Here is a 15,594-nt window from a genome sequence, read left to right on the forward strand (position 1 = left end):
TTAGCAACACTGAATGCTCTGTCCCATTGGTCGTGTGCTCGTATCATGAGCCAATGGCTGCAGCTCTGAGCCCCCAGACCCCAGGTTCGCATCAAGGGCTCACGCTCAAAGACAGTGTTCCACAGGTCCGCTCTGTTCTGAGCTGTGAGCGCTCTTCTCTTCTCGTGAAGAAAGCAGGACAGCGTTGTCAAATAAGTCCCGCCGTCATTCATACTGTATTTATTCCCCGACCCGACATTAAAATACGGAACAACGTGCGTCCCGTATCAGTTCATTACGGGACTTGTGACAGGCTGCTGCAGACACTTGAGTTGGGACTAGCTGATAGCATAGCAGCCGATAGCGCCGCTGCTCCTTCAGTGTCGTTGTTTACAAAATAAAGTTTATTTTTTATTATTGGGCTTTGATCATTGATGCAAATTCTAAACATATGGATGCAGCTGCAGAAGTTGTGTTGCTTAAAGGAATGCATAGTTGCGTTCTCCTCAACTGCTGCGCAGCAACAACAAAAATAAAAAATAATGGAAAATAAATAGGAAAAAAAGTCGATCGACTCGTCGATTTGCGGCCTCGATTTATCGATTGGCCAAATATGAGTCGTTTGGCATCCCTAGGTGTAACGCTGTAGAAAATGGATGTGATCCTCTGTGAGTGAGAGCTGCTCCAGCTCAGCATGTCTCCTCCTCAGTTCAGTGACCTCCTGCTCCACACGCCTCCTCGGTTCTTCAGCACGACTCACTTCACGTTTCTGCTGATCTCTGATCAGCTCCCTCACCTCAGATCGTCTTCTCTCCATGGAAGAGATGAGCTCAGTAAAGATGGTGTCACTGTCCTCCACTGCTCTGTCAGCACAGTGGTTGATGGACTCCACCTCCTGGTGAAGCACCTTCACGTCTTTCTCTCTCTCCTGGATTCTCTGCTGGATGTTCTTCTGACTCGTATCGACCTCTTTCTGTCTCTCAGTCCGTTCTGCTGCAGCTGAGGTCGTATCGTGACCTTTGTGTTCTTCCACGGAGCACAGAGAACAGATACACTGCTGATCGGTCCGACAGAAAAGCTCACTCACCCTGTTGTGACGAGAGCATATGTTCTCCTGAAGCTCACCAGAGGCTTTGACCAGCTTGTGTTTCTTAAAGGCAGGAGACTGATAGTGAGGCTGGAGATGAGTGTCACAGTAAGAGACTAGACACTGAAGACAAGTCTTCACAGCTTTCAGTCTCCTCCCAGTGCAGACATCACAGGCCACATCTCCAGGTCCAGCGTAGAAGTGCTCAGGAGGTGCAGCTTGGAGTCCTGTTGATAGATTGATACATATGTTTATGAAACTTTTAACATTTTATTTCATTTGTATGTGCCTGTACCCTCATATTTGGTAACCTAATTGAGCCAAGCATGACATGACTGCCTAGTAACTATTGTTTTTGTTACCTTACCACCAATCTGTGTTAGACTAGCATATTGTTTCCTAGCTCTGGTCCATAGCTCTAATGCGTTGCATTTAGAGCTATGTTACTCTCGACTTCCGCCGCTCGCATTAATGCAGACCAGCCTCTCGTCTTTAGCGTAAATAAAAAGAACGTTTTTGCTACTCACCAAAACAAAGGCGAAAGCCTACTTTCCTTAGTGGGAGCACTCTGAGCCCCCCACCACACGTATAAACGGTACTTTTTAGCCAGAAAGGGATTTCACCGGAGGAAAAATATTCTCTATGAGGCAATTATCTGGGCAATATCGGTAGAGGGCGCAGCGGAGTAACTAAAAGTATTTTTTTCCCGGTGTTAACAAAATCCCCTTTTGGCCAAAAAGTACCGTTTATACGTGTGGTGGGGGGCTCAGAGTCCTCCCACTAAGGAAAGTAGGCTTTCTAATGACACAACCCGCCTTTGTTTTGGTGAGTAGCAAAAAACTTTATTTTTATTTACGCTAAAGACGAGAGGCTGGTCTGCATTCATGCAAGCGGCGGAAGTCGAGAGTAACATAGCTCTAAATGCAACGCATTAGAGCTCCAGATTCTTTTTTTTAAATTTGCGATGAAAATGCTTCAATCTGGTGCACTTTGAGATAAAAATGAAGAGGCTAGATCTATAAAGAACTACACACATCATATTAGATTATTATCATCTTTACTGTGCTATTATTGCCATTTGCCAACATCACAGTAGGCTACAAAACAACATTGGATAGGGCAGGGGTGGGCAACTTTGATGATGGAGAGGGCCACTATATTTCAAACTCACTCCAGAGGGCCACAATGCATATAGTTTTTTTTTTTGGCCCCTCAAAAATCTCAATTGACCCCTCAGTAATTTCATCCTGGCGCCGGGCCTGGGCGCCATGCCAATAACAGGAAACCTAAGCATATTGTTTCCCCTCAAGATAGCCTGCTACACTGCCTCGTTAGCCTTTTATATTCTTGTAATAAGACGTTCTATCTCTTTATTGGTTTTTATTACATGGCTTGGTTGAATGCTTGATTCTGATTGGTCAATCGCTTAATTCAGCGGTGAATTATGTGTCGATAATGACCGCTCCGCTGTATAACAGACCGCTGCCTAATCAAACCCTCTGAGCACCAGCTGGCCCCGCTTGATTTACTGCCGTTTCCAACATGACAGCCATGTAAACACACACACACACACACACACACACACACACACACACACACACACGTCATTTACAGCTAAACATTGCTCTTAAAAATGTTTTGAGCGAGAAATAGACGAAGCAGGACCGAAAAATGGATTCTATTTGATTTACTCACTTCCTTGTTTTCCGACAGTACTGCTGAAGCAGCCAGCGCGAACTTATGGAATACTTTTTTTGTTGTGTTTTGGGTCAATGTATTAATTTATGTTAGTTAGCCATGTAATTCGCCTCGGTGGTTAAACTCCGTCGGTGAATTATCTCCCGACAATGACCACCTAGCCAGATATTATCCCTTACATAAATGATATCTGACTGACTGACAGACAGACAGTGAACTGTATTTACAAGAGAACTTTAATTAGTCTCACCTGTCTTCTTCAGGCTCTCCACAACCTCAGCCAACATAGTGTTTTTCTTCAGAACAGGTCTTGGGATGAAGCTGTGTCTGCATTGTGGACAAGTGAACCTTCCTCTCTGATCGTCCTGGTTCCAGAATCTCTCGATACACCTCCTGCAGTAGCTGTGTCCACAGGGAACAGTCACTGGATCCTTCAGTAGATCCAGACAGATAGAACAACACAACTGTTCCTGATTCATTTGAAGTCCCTGCTGCGCCATTTTAGTACGTCCGTCCGTCCGTCCGTCTGACTGACTGAAAGAGTTTAGTTTGGTTGCGTTTTCAGACGAACATGCTCTGTGCTGTCCGTGTTTCATATCCGCCTCATTTTCCAAAGGAAGTCACGTGGTTTGACCAAACAGTTGTGTGATGGGGAGGGGGGGGGGGGGGAATCAAAGCCACAGATATCACAGGACAAGGAAATGGGAGGTTCTTCTTGGTTGTGTGTGTATATTCCTGCACTATATCTGCATCCAGTGATCTTGGTACAATATAGAAATTGATCTATTGAAGATTCTGACGTTCAAATGTACATATTTTTTGTTTTGATTGTATTGTGCTTTGGCAATGTAAACGTATGTTTTCTCATGCCAATAAAGCCCTTTGAATTGAATTGTGTGTGTGTGGGGGGGGGGGATTCAGTGATCCACTGGTAAAAAAAAACAACCCTGTTGAAACATGACAGTACTTTTCTTTTTCTGTTCAGTCTATGAAATAAAACCTAAATTAAAACTTTGATGAACTTCTCTCTCCAAATATGTCTATTAAAACTGAAATACAACCGAGAAAAGAGGGAAAAAAACAGCCTTTGTATTGAGTTTGTGCTTGAAATGTACTGTAATTCTGCAAACTGTTAATAACATTTTCAATCAATCAATCAAACACGTTCTCAAACCATTTAATTTCATACTGCCAGACTAGTGCTGTGCTGACTAGTTTTGTTTGTACTATTAACGCAGATGCACTAAATGTGCACTAATGTCATATGCGATCGCAAAGAATTAACGTCAACGTTGCACACAATACATTAAAGGAAGAATAAACATTGCGTCAGCAGCGGCTGTCTAAGATTTTCTGTAATTAAACGTTTTGGTACAAGTGGTGGATAATAAAATAAACTTTACCTCAAGACAACCCAGAGACAACAGAGCTCGTTTTCCTTGCAGATCATCTCACACCGTCACTGAAATGTTTTCACAAATAAGATGATGATTGATCGCTAACATCATCGAGCAGAAAACCCACAGCATTTTAGTAGAGCCAGAAACGTCCAACATATTGGTCATGGATTGATAATCAGTGTTGCAAAAAGTATTCACACGTTTTAACGTATCGATACTGCAATGTAGAAATACTCTGTTAATTAGTAAAAGTCCGGAATTCCAAATTAATTTGAGACTAGTACTTGTATTGGTATCAAAACAGGCAACTGTACAGGAAACTGTACAAAAGTAAAAGTACTCGTGCAGCAGAATGACCCATTTCACAACTTTTCAAAATAAACAAAAATGAAGTTGTCAGAAATGATTCCGATATGTGCTGTAACTTGAACCCAATAAATTGCAATCACAAAAATAATATTAAAGAGGGACATTTTTAAATAGCACACAACGCCTCTCTGTTGGGCTCCAAAGTAGTACTAGTGACAGATACGAAGACAAAGTACTCTCATAAAAAATATATATACACAACATTTATTCAAGGTTGTACTTTTTTACATTACATCATTATGTACATGCTGTGCATGTTTTCCAAAGTTAGGTGAACTTTGTGTGAACAACCATATGCACAACAAATGTATCTTAGGAAGGTGCAATTCGACCACACTAGTGCGAGAAGAGGGCAAAGGTGTGTGTGTGTGTGTGTGTGTGTGTGTGTGTGTGTTTCACTCTAGTTTATCAGTTCGTTCATGTATCTTGATTGTTCAGAGAAAGAAGCTTTTCGCATGTTTTCCCTGTAGTAGCAAAGTACTTTTTTTTTGTCTATTTCCAGTGGCTTTGAGACTGCGAAACAGTTTTCCATGCTGCAGCAACAGTCGGTTGGGACGGCTTGAATCCTGCATGATTCCTCAAGCTTTGATTGACACGCGTTCGGCTACTTTAACTACTTTAATATACTTCATCATACTAAAATAGCTGATCTACAAGCTCACAGCGCACGCTGAGAGAAAAACAATATTATAATGAAACTATATGCTGCACTCATGACATGAGACACAAGAAAAGTGTGGTCTACTTGAGGTCACACAACTCAGCAGTGACTCCATATCTATGAAGATAAAATCCAACATGGAGGTTTTGGGTGAATGTGGTGTGGACTGTGTGGAGGAGCGTCATGGTGTCAGACACATTGTAGAAGGACAGAGTACCTGCACTGTGGTCCACATACACTCCTACTTTGGAGGACACATGGCCTGGGATGGGAGTTACACGCCCTCCATGTATGATTCGGATTCCGGATCGGGAAGCATGCCTGGATCTGGCTCTGTGCATGATTCCGACTTCTGGGAAAACATTATGATCTTTTTCTTCTTCGTCGACATTGGAACACCATAAAGCCCACGACCGATCATTGTATCCAAATCCATTGTAACCAAACTCTTTTCTGATGATATCTTTATATGAAACTGCTATTTCAACAATGAGTCCACTCCACTTTACCTCAGAGTACCAGCGTCCACTCAGACCCTCTCTACTCAGAACCTGATAACAGTTGAATCTCTCTGGGTGATCAGGGTGTGATTGTGGTTCGCCCATATGTGTTACCTTTCTGTTCCCTTTCGACAGAGACAAGTATTGATGTGCTGTGTTTGGATCCAGTGTGATTGGACGTGAATATTGCAAGAACTCAGCTCTGGTCTTGGGTTCTGGTGATGTAGACAGTGAAACATCCATTTTGCTCACCGTCTCCGAGACGTTTGTCCCTTCCTCTGTGAGACTGTCCTCTAGTTTGTCTCTCATATTGGACTCGGCCACAGTCTCATCTTCAACGTATCTCAGGTCATCGCTGCTGACTGGGTGTGTAGATTCAAGAGAGCTGCAACGCTCTCGAAAATGGACGGGATCCTCTGTGAGCGAGAGCTGCTCCAGGTCACACAACTCGGCAGTGTCTCCAGGTGATGAATAAAGCCAAAGTCCAGCATGGAGGTTTTGGGTGAACGTGGTGTGGACTGTGTGGAGGAGAGTCATGGTGTCGGACACGCTGTAGAAGGACAGAGTACCTGCACTGTGGTCCAGGTACACTCCTACTCTGGAGGACACAGGGCCTGGGATGTCAGTTCTAATACCTCTGTGTATGAAACTATAACTTGTTTTGGTACATCCTAAAGACCACGATTTATCATTGGATCCAAATCCACATTCACCATCAGCTGTTCTGCTGATATCTTCATGTGAGACTGCTATACGACCACAGTATCCACTCAACTCTACCTCCCAGTAACAGCGTCCAGTCAGAGCCTCGCTACTCAGAACCTGCCACACTCCAGTGAATCTCTCTGAGTGATCGGAATGTGATTGTGGTTTGTCCATCACCGTTACTTTTCTGTTCCCTTTAGACAAAGACAGGCATTGATTCGCAGTGTTTGGATCCAGTGTGATCAGACGTGAATATTGTAAGAACTCAGCTCTGGTCTTGGGTCCTGGTGGTGTTGATGGTAAAACATACTCTCTGTTCACCGTCTCTGAGACATTTGTCCCTTCCTCTGTATAAATGTCCTCTAGTTCGTCAGCTATGATCTTCGGTTCTTGTCCTGTTGACAGTAAAACATCCACTCTGTTCACTGTCTCTGAGACGTTTGTACATTCCTCTGTAAGAATGTCCTCTAGTTTCTCCCTCATCTTAGACATGGCCACAGTCACATCTTCAAAATATCTCAGAGGACGGACATTGCTGCTGACTGGGTGTGTAGATACACTGATCGTTGAGAGGGAGGAGGTGTAACGCTGTAGAAAGTGGATGTGATCCTCTGTGAGTGAGAGCTGCTCCAGCTCAGCATGTCTCCTCCTCAGTTCAGTGACCTCCTGCTCCACACGCCTCCTCGGTTCTTCAGCACGACTCACTTCACGTTTCTGCTGGTCTCTGATCAGCTCCCTCACCTCAGATCGTCTTCTCTCCATGGAAGAGATGAGCTCAGTAAAGATGGTGTCACTGTCCTCCACTGCTCTGTCAGCACAGTGGTTGATGGACTCCACCTCCTCGTGAAGCACCTTCACGTCTTTCTCTCTCTCCTGGATTCTCTGCTGGATGTTCTGCTGACTCGTATCAACCTCTTTCTGTCTCTCAGTCCGTTCTGCTGCAGCTGAGGTCGTATCGTGACCTTTGTGTTCTTCCACGGAGCACAGAGAACAGATACACTGCTGATCGGTCCGACAGAAAAGCTCACTCACCCTGTTGTGACGAGAGCATATGTTCTCCTGAAGCTCACCAGAGGCTTTGACCAGCTTGTGTTTCTTAAAGGCAGGAGACTGATAGTGAGGCTGGAGATGAGTGTCACAGTAAGAGACTAGACACTGAAGACAAGTCTTCACAGCTTTCAGTCTCCTCCCAGTGCAGACATCACAGGCCACATCTCCAGGTCCAGCGTAGAAGTGCTCAGGAGGTGCAGCTTGGAGTCCTGTTGATAGATTGATACATATGCATTTATGAATCTTATAACATTTTATTTAATTTGTATGTGCCTGTACCCTCATATTTGGTAACCTAATTGAGCCAGCATGACATGACTGCCTAGTAACTATTGTTTTTGTTACCTTACCACCAATCTGTGTTAGACTACCATATTGTTTCCTAGCTCTGGTCCATAGCTCTAATGCGTTGCATTTAGAGCTATGTTACTCTCGACTTCCGCCGCTCGCATTAATGCAGACCAGCCTCTCGTCTTTAGCGTAAATAAAAAGAACGTTTTTGCTACTCACCAAAACAAAGGCTGGTTGTGTCATTAGAAAGCCTACTTTCCTTAGTGGGAGCACTCTGAGGCCCCCACCACACGTATAAACGGTACTTTATAGCCAGAAAGGGATTTCACCGGAGGAAAAATATTCTCCATGAGGCAATTCTCTGGGCAATATCGGTAGAGGGTGCAGCGGAGTAACTAAAAAAATGTTTTCCCGGTGTTAACAAAATCCCCTTTTGGCCAAAAAGTACCGTTTATACGTGTGGTGGGGGGCTCAGAGTGCTCCCACTAAGGAAAGTAGGCTTTCTAATGACACAACCCGCCTTTGTTTTGGTGAGTAGCAAAAACGTTCTTTTTATTTACGCTAAAGACGAGAGGCTGGTCTGCATTCATGCGAGCGGCGGAAGTCGAGAGTAACATAGCTCTAAATGCAACGCATTAGAGCTATGGACGAATACAAAACTGCTTGCCCCAATTCCAACTCGCCCCAAACCCCGGCGAAGTCGCCCCCAAAAGTCCGGAAAAGTCACCCCAAAAGTCCGGAAAAGTCGCCCCCAAAAGTCCGGAAAAGTCGCCCCGTAAATCTGTTGTATTTTCGAGGTAACAGCAGAGAGAGAGAGATTTTTACCTGTGCTTTTAAACAGAGAGAGAGAGAGATTTTTACATGTACTTTTAAACAGAGAGAGAGAGAATGTGGCCTTGTTGTGCAGGGTCTGATGTGTAGGAATGTGAATACTAATTAAGTGGCAGGCACCCTTCATTCTACTACTGATTCTTACATTCCAATTCAAAGTGGTAGAGTTACAGGAAATACAAAGCACAAGTACAAATTGCACGCTGCGTTCATGATTTGAGTCATTTTCAAAAATCCACCTGTTGGTGCTGCTGTAACAGGCCAATGTGAAAAGGGTATTCCTCAGCCTAGTAAGTCTGTGAAAGATTTCACAGACTTATTTCACAGACTGTCTTACTGTAACAGGCCCAGGTCCCCATTTATCTTTAACTCTAACAAGTACTGTACTTTTAGACAGACATAGCAGAATTTCAGCAACAATGGAGGAATGGAGGGTGATTCATGGCTATATGGAAATGATAAAACAACAACATGCATCAGGTGATGCATGGTAATGCATATGGTAATTGGCTATCCATGGCTTTCCAGAATGGAATTTCCAGAACAATGGAGGGGGATGAGCCATTCATTATCCAAACTGGTTCTAAATGTTCCAATATGAGAAATAAGGTAAAATAAACATGAAATAAACATGGGTGAGATATCCATGCTTTGGGGCGAGATATCCACGCTTTGGGGCAAGATATCCACGCTTTAGGGCGAGCCGTCTGCACTTTTCGCGGGGGCGAGTTGGAAAAGGGGCGAGCGTACCTGTTACCCTATGGAATAGTTCTGGTCCATAGCCTTACTGCTTCTGATTAGAATCAGAAGCAGTAAGGCTAAAGACCAGAGCTAGCTATGGAACAGAGCTAGCTGCCTAGTAACTATTGTTTTTGTTACCGTATCTGCCTTACCACCAATCTGTGTTAGACTAGCATGTAGTTTCCTAGCTCACATTTCATATCACACACACCATGATTCACTAGCCGCAATTTGCAACTCTAGATTTTTTTATAATGGGATGAATCTAGAGTTGCAATACCCTCCATCGACTCCCCACTCATCATTTTGCGTTTGCGATCTGCTTGTCTTAAACGACATTAAACTCACCAACATTGCAGCTGTAGTCCAAGCTTGAATTATCCTTTCATGTCCTTTTATGTTTTTCATAAAAATCCCCCGTAGACATGTTATGAGCTACTTTCTGTCAAGAAATTCTGTGCAAGTGATTCTTTTTCTAAGTGCTGGAGTTTGGAAGCACTCGTCGTAAGTCACTGAACGGCCCTGCATGCATCTGTTTCGCATTTGCACATAATGCAGGAGGCAGCAGCGCGACCCCTTAATAAAAACGAGCGCTTCCAAACTCCAACATTTCTTCTTCTTGACAGAAAGTAGATCATAACATGTCTACGGGGGATTTTTATGAAAAACAAGCTCGGCAGATTGAAAGAGGATAATTCAAGCTTGGACTACAGCTGCAATGTTGGTGAGTTTAACGTTGTTTAAGACAAGCAGATCGCAAACGCAAAATGATGGGGAGTCAATGGAGGGTATTGCAACTCTAGATTCATCCCATTATAAAAAAAACTAGAGTTGCAAATTGCGGCTACATGATTCACTAGCCCCCCTAAAAGCAGCTCTTAGCATGGCGCGATATAATTCAAGCATGGCGCGGCACCATGCCAATAACATTGTGCAGGAAACCTAAGCATATTGTTTCCCCTCAAGATAGCCTGCTACACTGCCTCGTTGGCCTTTTATATTCTTGTAATAAGACGTTCCATCTCTTTATTGGTTTATAAATGATATCTGACTGACAGACAGTGAACTGTATTTACAAGATAATTTTAATAAGTCTCACCTGTCTTCTTCAGGCTCTCCACAACCTCAGCCAACATAGTGTTTTTCTTCAGAACAGGTCTTGGGATGAAGCTGTGTCTGCATTGTGGACAAGTGAACCTTCCTCTCTGATCGTCCTGGTTCCAGAATCTCTCGATACACCTCCTGCAGTAGCTGTGTCCACAGGGAACAGTCACTGGATCCTTCAGTAGATCCAGACAGATAGAACAACACAACTGTTCCTGATCCATTTGAAGTCCCTACTGTGCCATTTTAGTACGTCTGTCCGTCTGACTGACTGAAAGAGTTTAGTTTGGTTGCGTTTTACGAACATGCTCTGTGCTCAGTGTGCTGTCCGTGTTTCATGGCAGCCTCATTTTCCAATGGAAGTCACGTGGTTTGACCAAACAGTTGTGTGTGATGGGGGACGGGGGGGGGGCTCAAACAAAGCCACAGATATCACAGGACAAGGAAATGGGAGGTTCTTCTTGGTTTTGTGTGTGTGTGGTGGTGTGTGGGGGGGGGGATTCAGTGAACCACTGGTAAAAAAAACAAAAAACAACCCTGTTGAAACATGAGTCAGTACGTTTCTTTTTCTGTTCCGTCTATGAAATAAAACCTAAATTAAAACTTTGATGAACTTCTAAAGACAAAACACTGTTTTTCTCTCTCCAAATATGATGTATATTAAAACTGAAATACAACCGAGAAAAGAGGGAAAAGGAAAAAAGGCACACTGATCTGAAAACACACACACACACACACACACACTAAACGGGCCAATGGCAGCTCACACCACTAAACTCCGCCCCTGCACAAACCCACATTGTATCGACGTCATTCATAGTCAGTTTGGAATAAAAGCTGATAGAGCAGAGCTCACAACAGCAAAGACAGAAAATATCAGTAGAGGGCAGGCACAGCACACACACAAACGTGTGGCAGCGGTGGCCGAACGGATTGCGGAGCGGTCTTGATACCGGAAGGTCGCCAGTTCGAATCAGCGGTCCGACACGTTAAAATTACCACCGCTGAAGTGCCCTTGAACAAGGCATTGAACCACTACGATGAAATGTGTTCTATGAGCAGGGCCTGGCTGGAAACAAGTTCTTGAGCTTAGCCCAGATACCCTGGGTAAATATAGTAATCATTTAATTTCATTTCACGTAGGCCTACAGGATTTTATTAGTTCTAGTTTGTGTGCTTCTTTTCTGTGGTTGTGTCTGTATTGTTTGTTCAATCTTAAATGTAACAAAACTGAGGTTATATGTCTGAGCAGAAGTGATTCCGATAATATATGATTTGCTGTGACTTTAACCTAATAAATTGCATTTAAAAAATATACAGTATATTAAAGACAGACTTTTTTAAATAGTCGATATTACAAGCACACAACGCCTCTCTGTTGTGCTCCACAGTAGTACTAGTGACGACAAAGTACTCTCATAAAACAATAATATACACATTTATTCAAGGTTCAAGGTTGTACTTTATTGTTACATCATTATGTACATGTGCATGTTTTCCCTGTAGTAGCAAAGTATTATTTTTTTTAGTCTATTTCCAGTAGCTTTGAGACTGCGAAACCGTTTTCCATGCTGCAGCAACTCAAACAGTCTGCGGTTGGGATGGCTTGAAGCCTTGAATCCTTCATGATTCCTCAAGCTTTGATTGACACAGCGTTCATCATACATGGGCCTGACTCACACCTTTACAACAGACTGATGTATAGCTGATGCATGAGACTTATTTACTGATGCAAGCTCGCAATTCATTTTCAATGGTAGTCACATGGTTTGACACAACATTTTTGTTGTATGAGGGGGTGGGGGGCAGTCGAACACACAGCCGAAAGCCGTACAACACAAATGTTGTGTCAAACCATGTGACTTCCATTGGAAATGCATTGGGGCAAGATGTAAACAAACCCTTTCATACATCTAGCATGCATCAATGTTGTATGCTAGATGCGAAGGTGTGAGTCTCCCCATGGGGCTTGGATGGGGGAGAGGGCCTGACTCTCACCTTCGCATCTAGCATACAACATTGTTGGATGCTAGATGCATGAGACTTGTTTACTGATGCAAGCTCGCAATGCATTTCCAATGGAAGTCACATGGTTTGACACAACATTTGTGTTGTACGGCTTTCGGCTGTGTTTCGACTGCCCCCCACACCCTCATACAACACAAATGTTGTGTCAAACCATGTGACTCCCATTGGAAATGCATTGTGAGCTTGCATCAGTCAATAAGTCTCATGCATCAGCTATAAATCAATCTGTTGCGAAGGTGTGAGTCAGGCCGAGCACATCTGCTGATGCGTTCGGCTGCCCGCACAACCCTCTGCAATGCTTTGCAGTTTAGGTCGGTGCAGTTGCCATACTCTACATTCTCATATTATAATTCTACTAATATCATCATGCTGGTTACTTTTTATGACATTAAAAATGAATTAAAATAAAGAATCGATATTTCACATGGAATATCAATTCCATAAAATGGTGATTACATCACAAGACAAATGGTGCCAAGAGTGTGTATGAATATACAAGAGAACAAAATGATATTGTTAAAATAGATTATTAACCACTTTAAGGCCCTATTATACATCATCATGCAGCAGCTAAAATAGCTGATCTACAAGCTCACAAAGCAGGCTGAGAGAAAAACAACATTATAATGAAACTATATGCTGAGAGACGCAACAAGAGTAATATAGAGGGTTGATAACATTTGACGCGGGTGAGTAATTCTACTCACACAACTCAGCAGTGGCTCCAGGTGCACGAAGGTAAAATCCAGCATGAAGGTTGTGTGTGAACGTGGTGTGGACTGTGTGGAGGAGAGTCATGGTGTCGTCAGACACACTGTAGAAGGACAGAGTACCTGCACTGTGGTCCAGGTACACTCCTACTCTGGAGGACACGGGGCCTGGGATGTCAGTTACACGACCTCCATGTATGATTCGGATTCCGGATCTGGAAGCATGATATGGATATTTCTTTGGTACACCGTGAAGCCCACGAGGTAGCAGTGAATCCAAATCCAGATCCATGAGAAAAATCAGCAGGATTTGTTCTGTTGATATCTTTATATGAAACTGCTATGTGAACAATGACTCCACTCCACTCTACCTCCCAGTACCAGCGTCCAGTCAAACCCTCTCTACTCAGAACCTGATAAGATCCAGTGAATCTTTCTGGGTGATCTGGATATGATTGTGGTTGGTTCATGAATGTTACCTTTCTGTTCCCTTTCGACAGAGACAGGTATGCATGTGCTGTGTTTGGATCCAGTGTGATTGGACGTGAATATTGTAAGAACTCAGCTCTGGTCTTGGGTTCTGGTGCTGTTGACAGTACTGCCTGTGCCTGACCCATGTGAATCTTTTTTTTATTCTTTATTCTTCTTCTTTTTAATTGCGTCACTCTGCTCACTGTCTCTGAGACGTTTGCCCCTTCCTCTGTAAGAATGTCCTCTAGTTTGTCAGCTCTGGTCTTGGGTTCTGGTGGTGTTGACAGTGAAACATCCACTCTGTTCACTGTCTCTGAGACTTGTGTCCACCCTTGCTCTGTAAGATAGTTAAATAGTTCATCAGAGCTGGTCTTGGGTTCTAGTGGTGTTGACAGCAAAACATTCACTCTGTTCACTGTCTCTGAGACGTTTGTACCTTCCTCTGTAAGAATGTCCTCTAGTTTCTCCCTCATCTTAGACATGGCCACAGTCACATCTTCAAAGTATCTCAGAGGACGGACAGTTCTGCTGACTGGGTGTGTAGATCCACTGATCGTTGAGAGGGAGGAGGTGTAACGCTGTAGAAAATGGATGTGATCCTCTGTGAGTGAGAGCTGCTTCAGCTCAGCATGTCTCCTCCTCAGTTCAGTGACCTCCTGCTCCACACGACTCCTCAGTTCTTCGGCACGACTCACTTCACGTTTCTGCTGATCTCTGATCAGCTCTCTCACCTCAGATCGTCTTCTCTCCATGGAAGAGATGAGCTCAGTAAAGATGGCGTCACTGTCCTCCACTGCTCTGTCAGCACAGTGGTTGATGGACTCCACCTCCTGGTGAAGCACCTTCACGTCTTTCTCTCTCTCCTGGATTCTCTGCTGGATGTTCTGCTGACTCGTATGGAGCTCTTTCTGTCTCTCAGTCCGTTCTGCTGCAGCTGAGGTCGTATCGTGACCTTTGTGTTCTTCCACGGAGCACAGAGAACAGATACACTGCTGATCGGTCCGACAGAAAAGCTCACTCACCCTGTTGTGACGAGAGCATATGTTCTCCTGAAGCTCACCAGAGGCTTTGACCAGCTTGTGTTTCTTAAAGGCAGGAGACTGATAGTGAGGCTGGAGATGAGTGTCACAGTAAGAGACCAGACACTGAAGACAAGTCTTCACAGCTTTCAGTCTCCTCCCAGTGCAGACATCACAGGCCACATCTCCAGGTCCAGCGTAGAAGTGCTCAGGAGGTGCATCTTGGAGTCCTGTTGATAGATTGATACATATGTATTTATGAATCTTATAACATTTCATTTAATTTGTGCCTGTACCCTCATATTTGGTAGCCTAATAAGAGTTACCATGTCTCCACTATCTGGTAACTAACTATTGTTTTTATTATTACCTTCTGCCTTACCACCAATCTGTTTTAGACTGTGTGTCTAATGTTTCCCCTCAAGATATCCTTCCACACAACTTTGTTAATTGTTACCCGTTTATATTCTTGTTATATGTTTTGTCTCTTTATTGGTTTATAAATGTATATCTGACAGACAGTGAGCTGTATTTACAAGATAACTTAAAGACAGGTCTCACCTGTCTTCTTCAGGCTCTCCACCACCTCAGCCAACATGGTGTTTTTCTTCAGAACAGGTCTTGGTTTGAACGTTTGCCTGCATTGTGGACAGCTGAACCTTCCTCTCTGATCGTCCTGTTTCCAGAATCTCTCGATACACCTCCTGCAGTAGCTGTGTCCACAGGGAACAGTCACTGGATCCTTCAGTAGATCCAGACAGATAGAACAACACAACTGTTCCTGATCCAGTTGAACTCCCTGCTGCGCCATTTTAGTACGTCCGTCTGACTGACTGAAAGAGTTCAGTTGCGTCTTCTCAGAAATTCCAGTGTGCAGGAATTAAAGGGATTTATTTATCTGTAAACACACAGACAAAGACACACATAAGCAACACTGCTCACGTTGTTGC

At 43.7% G+C, this 15,594-nt stretch overlaps 2 protein-coding genes across 2 annotated transcripts; both read right to left on the reverse strand.

Annotated features, from left to right (window-relative positions):
• Positions 1–610: 610 nt before the first annotated feature.
• Positions 611–3,284, reverse strand: LOC306937263 (E3 ubiquitin/ISG15 ligase TRIM25-like; the record flags this gene model as incomplete). The annotated part of the gene is made up of 2 exons (XM_079520930.1): positions 3,015–3,284; positions 611–1,293 (listed from the first exon to the last, which is right to left on the reverse strand). Exons 1-2 carry the CDS (start codon positions 3,262–3,264, stop codon positions 611–613), a joined length of 933 nt encoding a protein of 310 aa, XP_079377056.1. The 5' UTR covers positions 3,265–3,284.
• Positions 3,285–4,893: 1,609 nt separating this feature from the next.
• Positions 4,894–15,594, reverse strand: LOC306936257 (uncharacterized protein). The gene is given in 6 exon segments (XM_079519748.1): positions 4,894–7,658; positions 10,412–10,649; positions 12,415–12,422; positions 13,152–13,384; positions 13,386–14,874; positions 15,206–15,594. Coding segments are annotated over 6 exon segments (4,602 nt in total). The 5' UTR covers positions 15,456–15,594; the 3' UTR covers positions 4,894–5,274.

Source organism: Electrona antarctica (genome assembly GCF_951216825.1).
Source record: "Electrona antarctica genome assembly, chromosome: 14".
NCBI classification, from domain to species: Eukaryota; Metazoa; Chordata; class Actinopteri; order Myctophiformes; family Myctophidae; genus Electrona; species Electrona antarctica.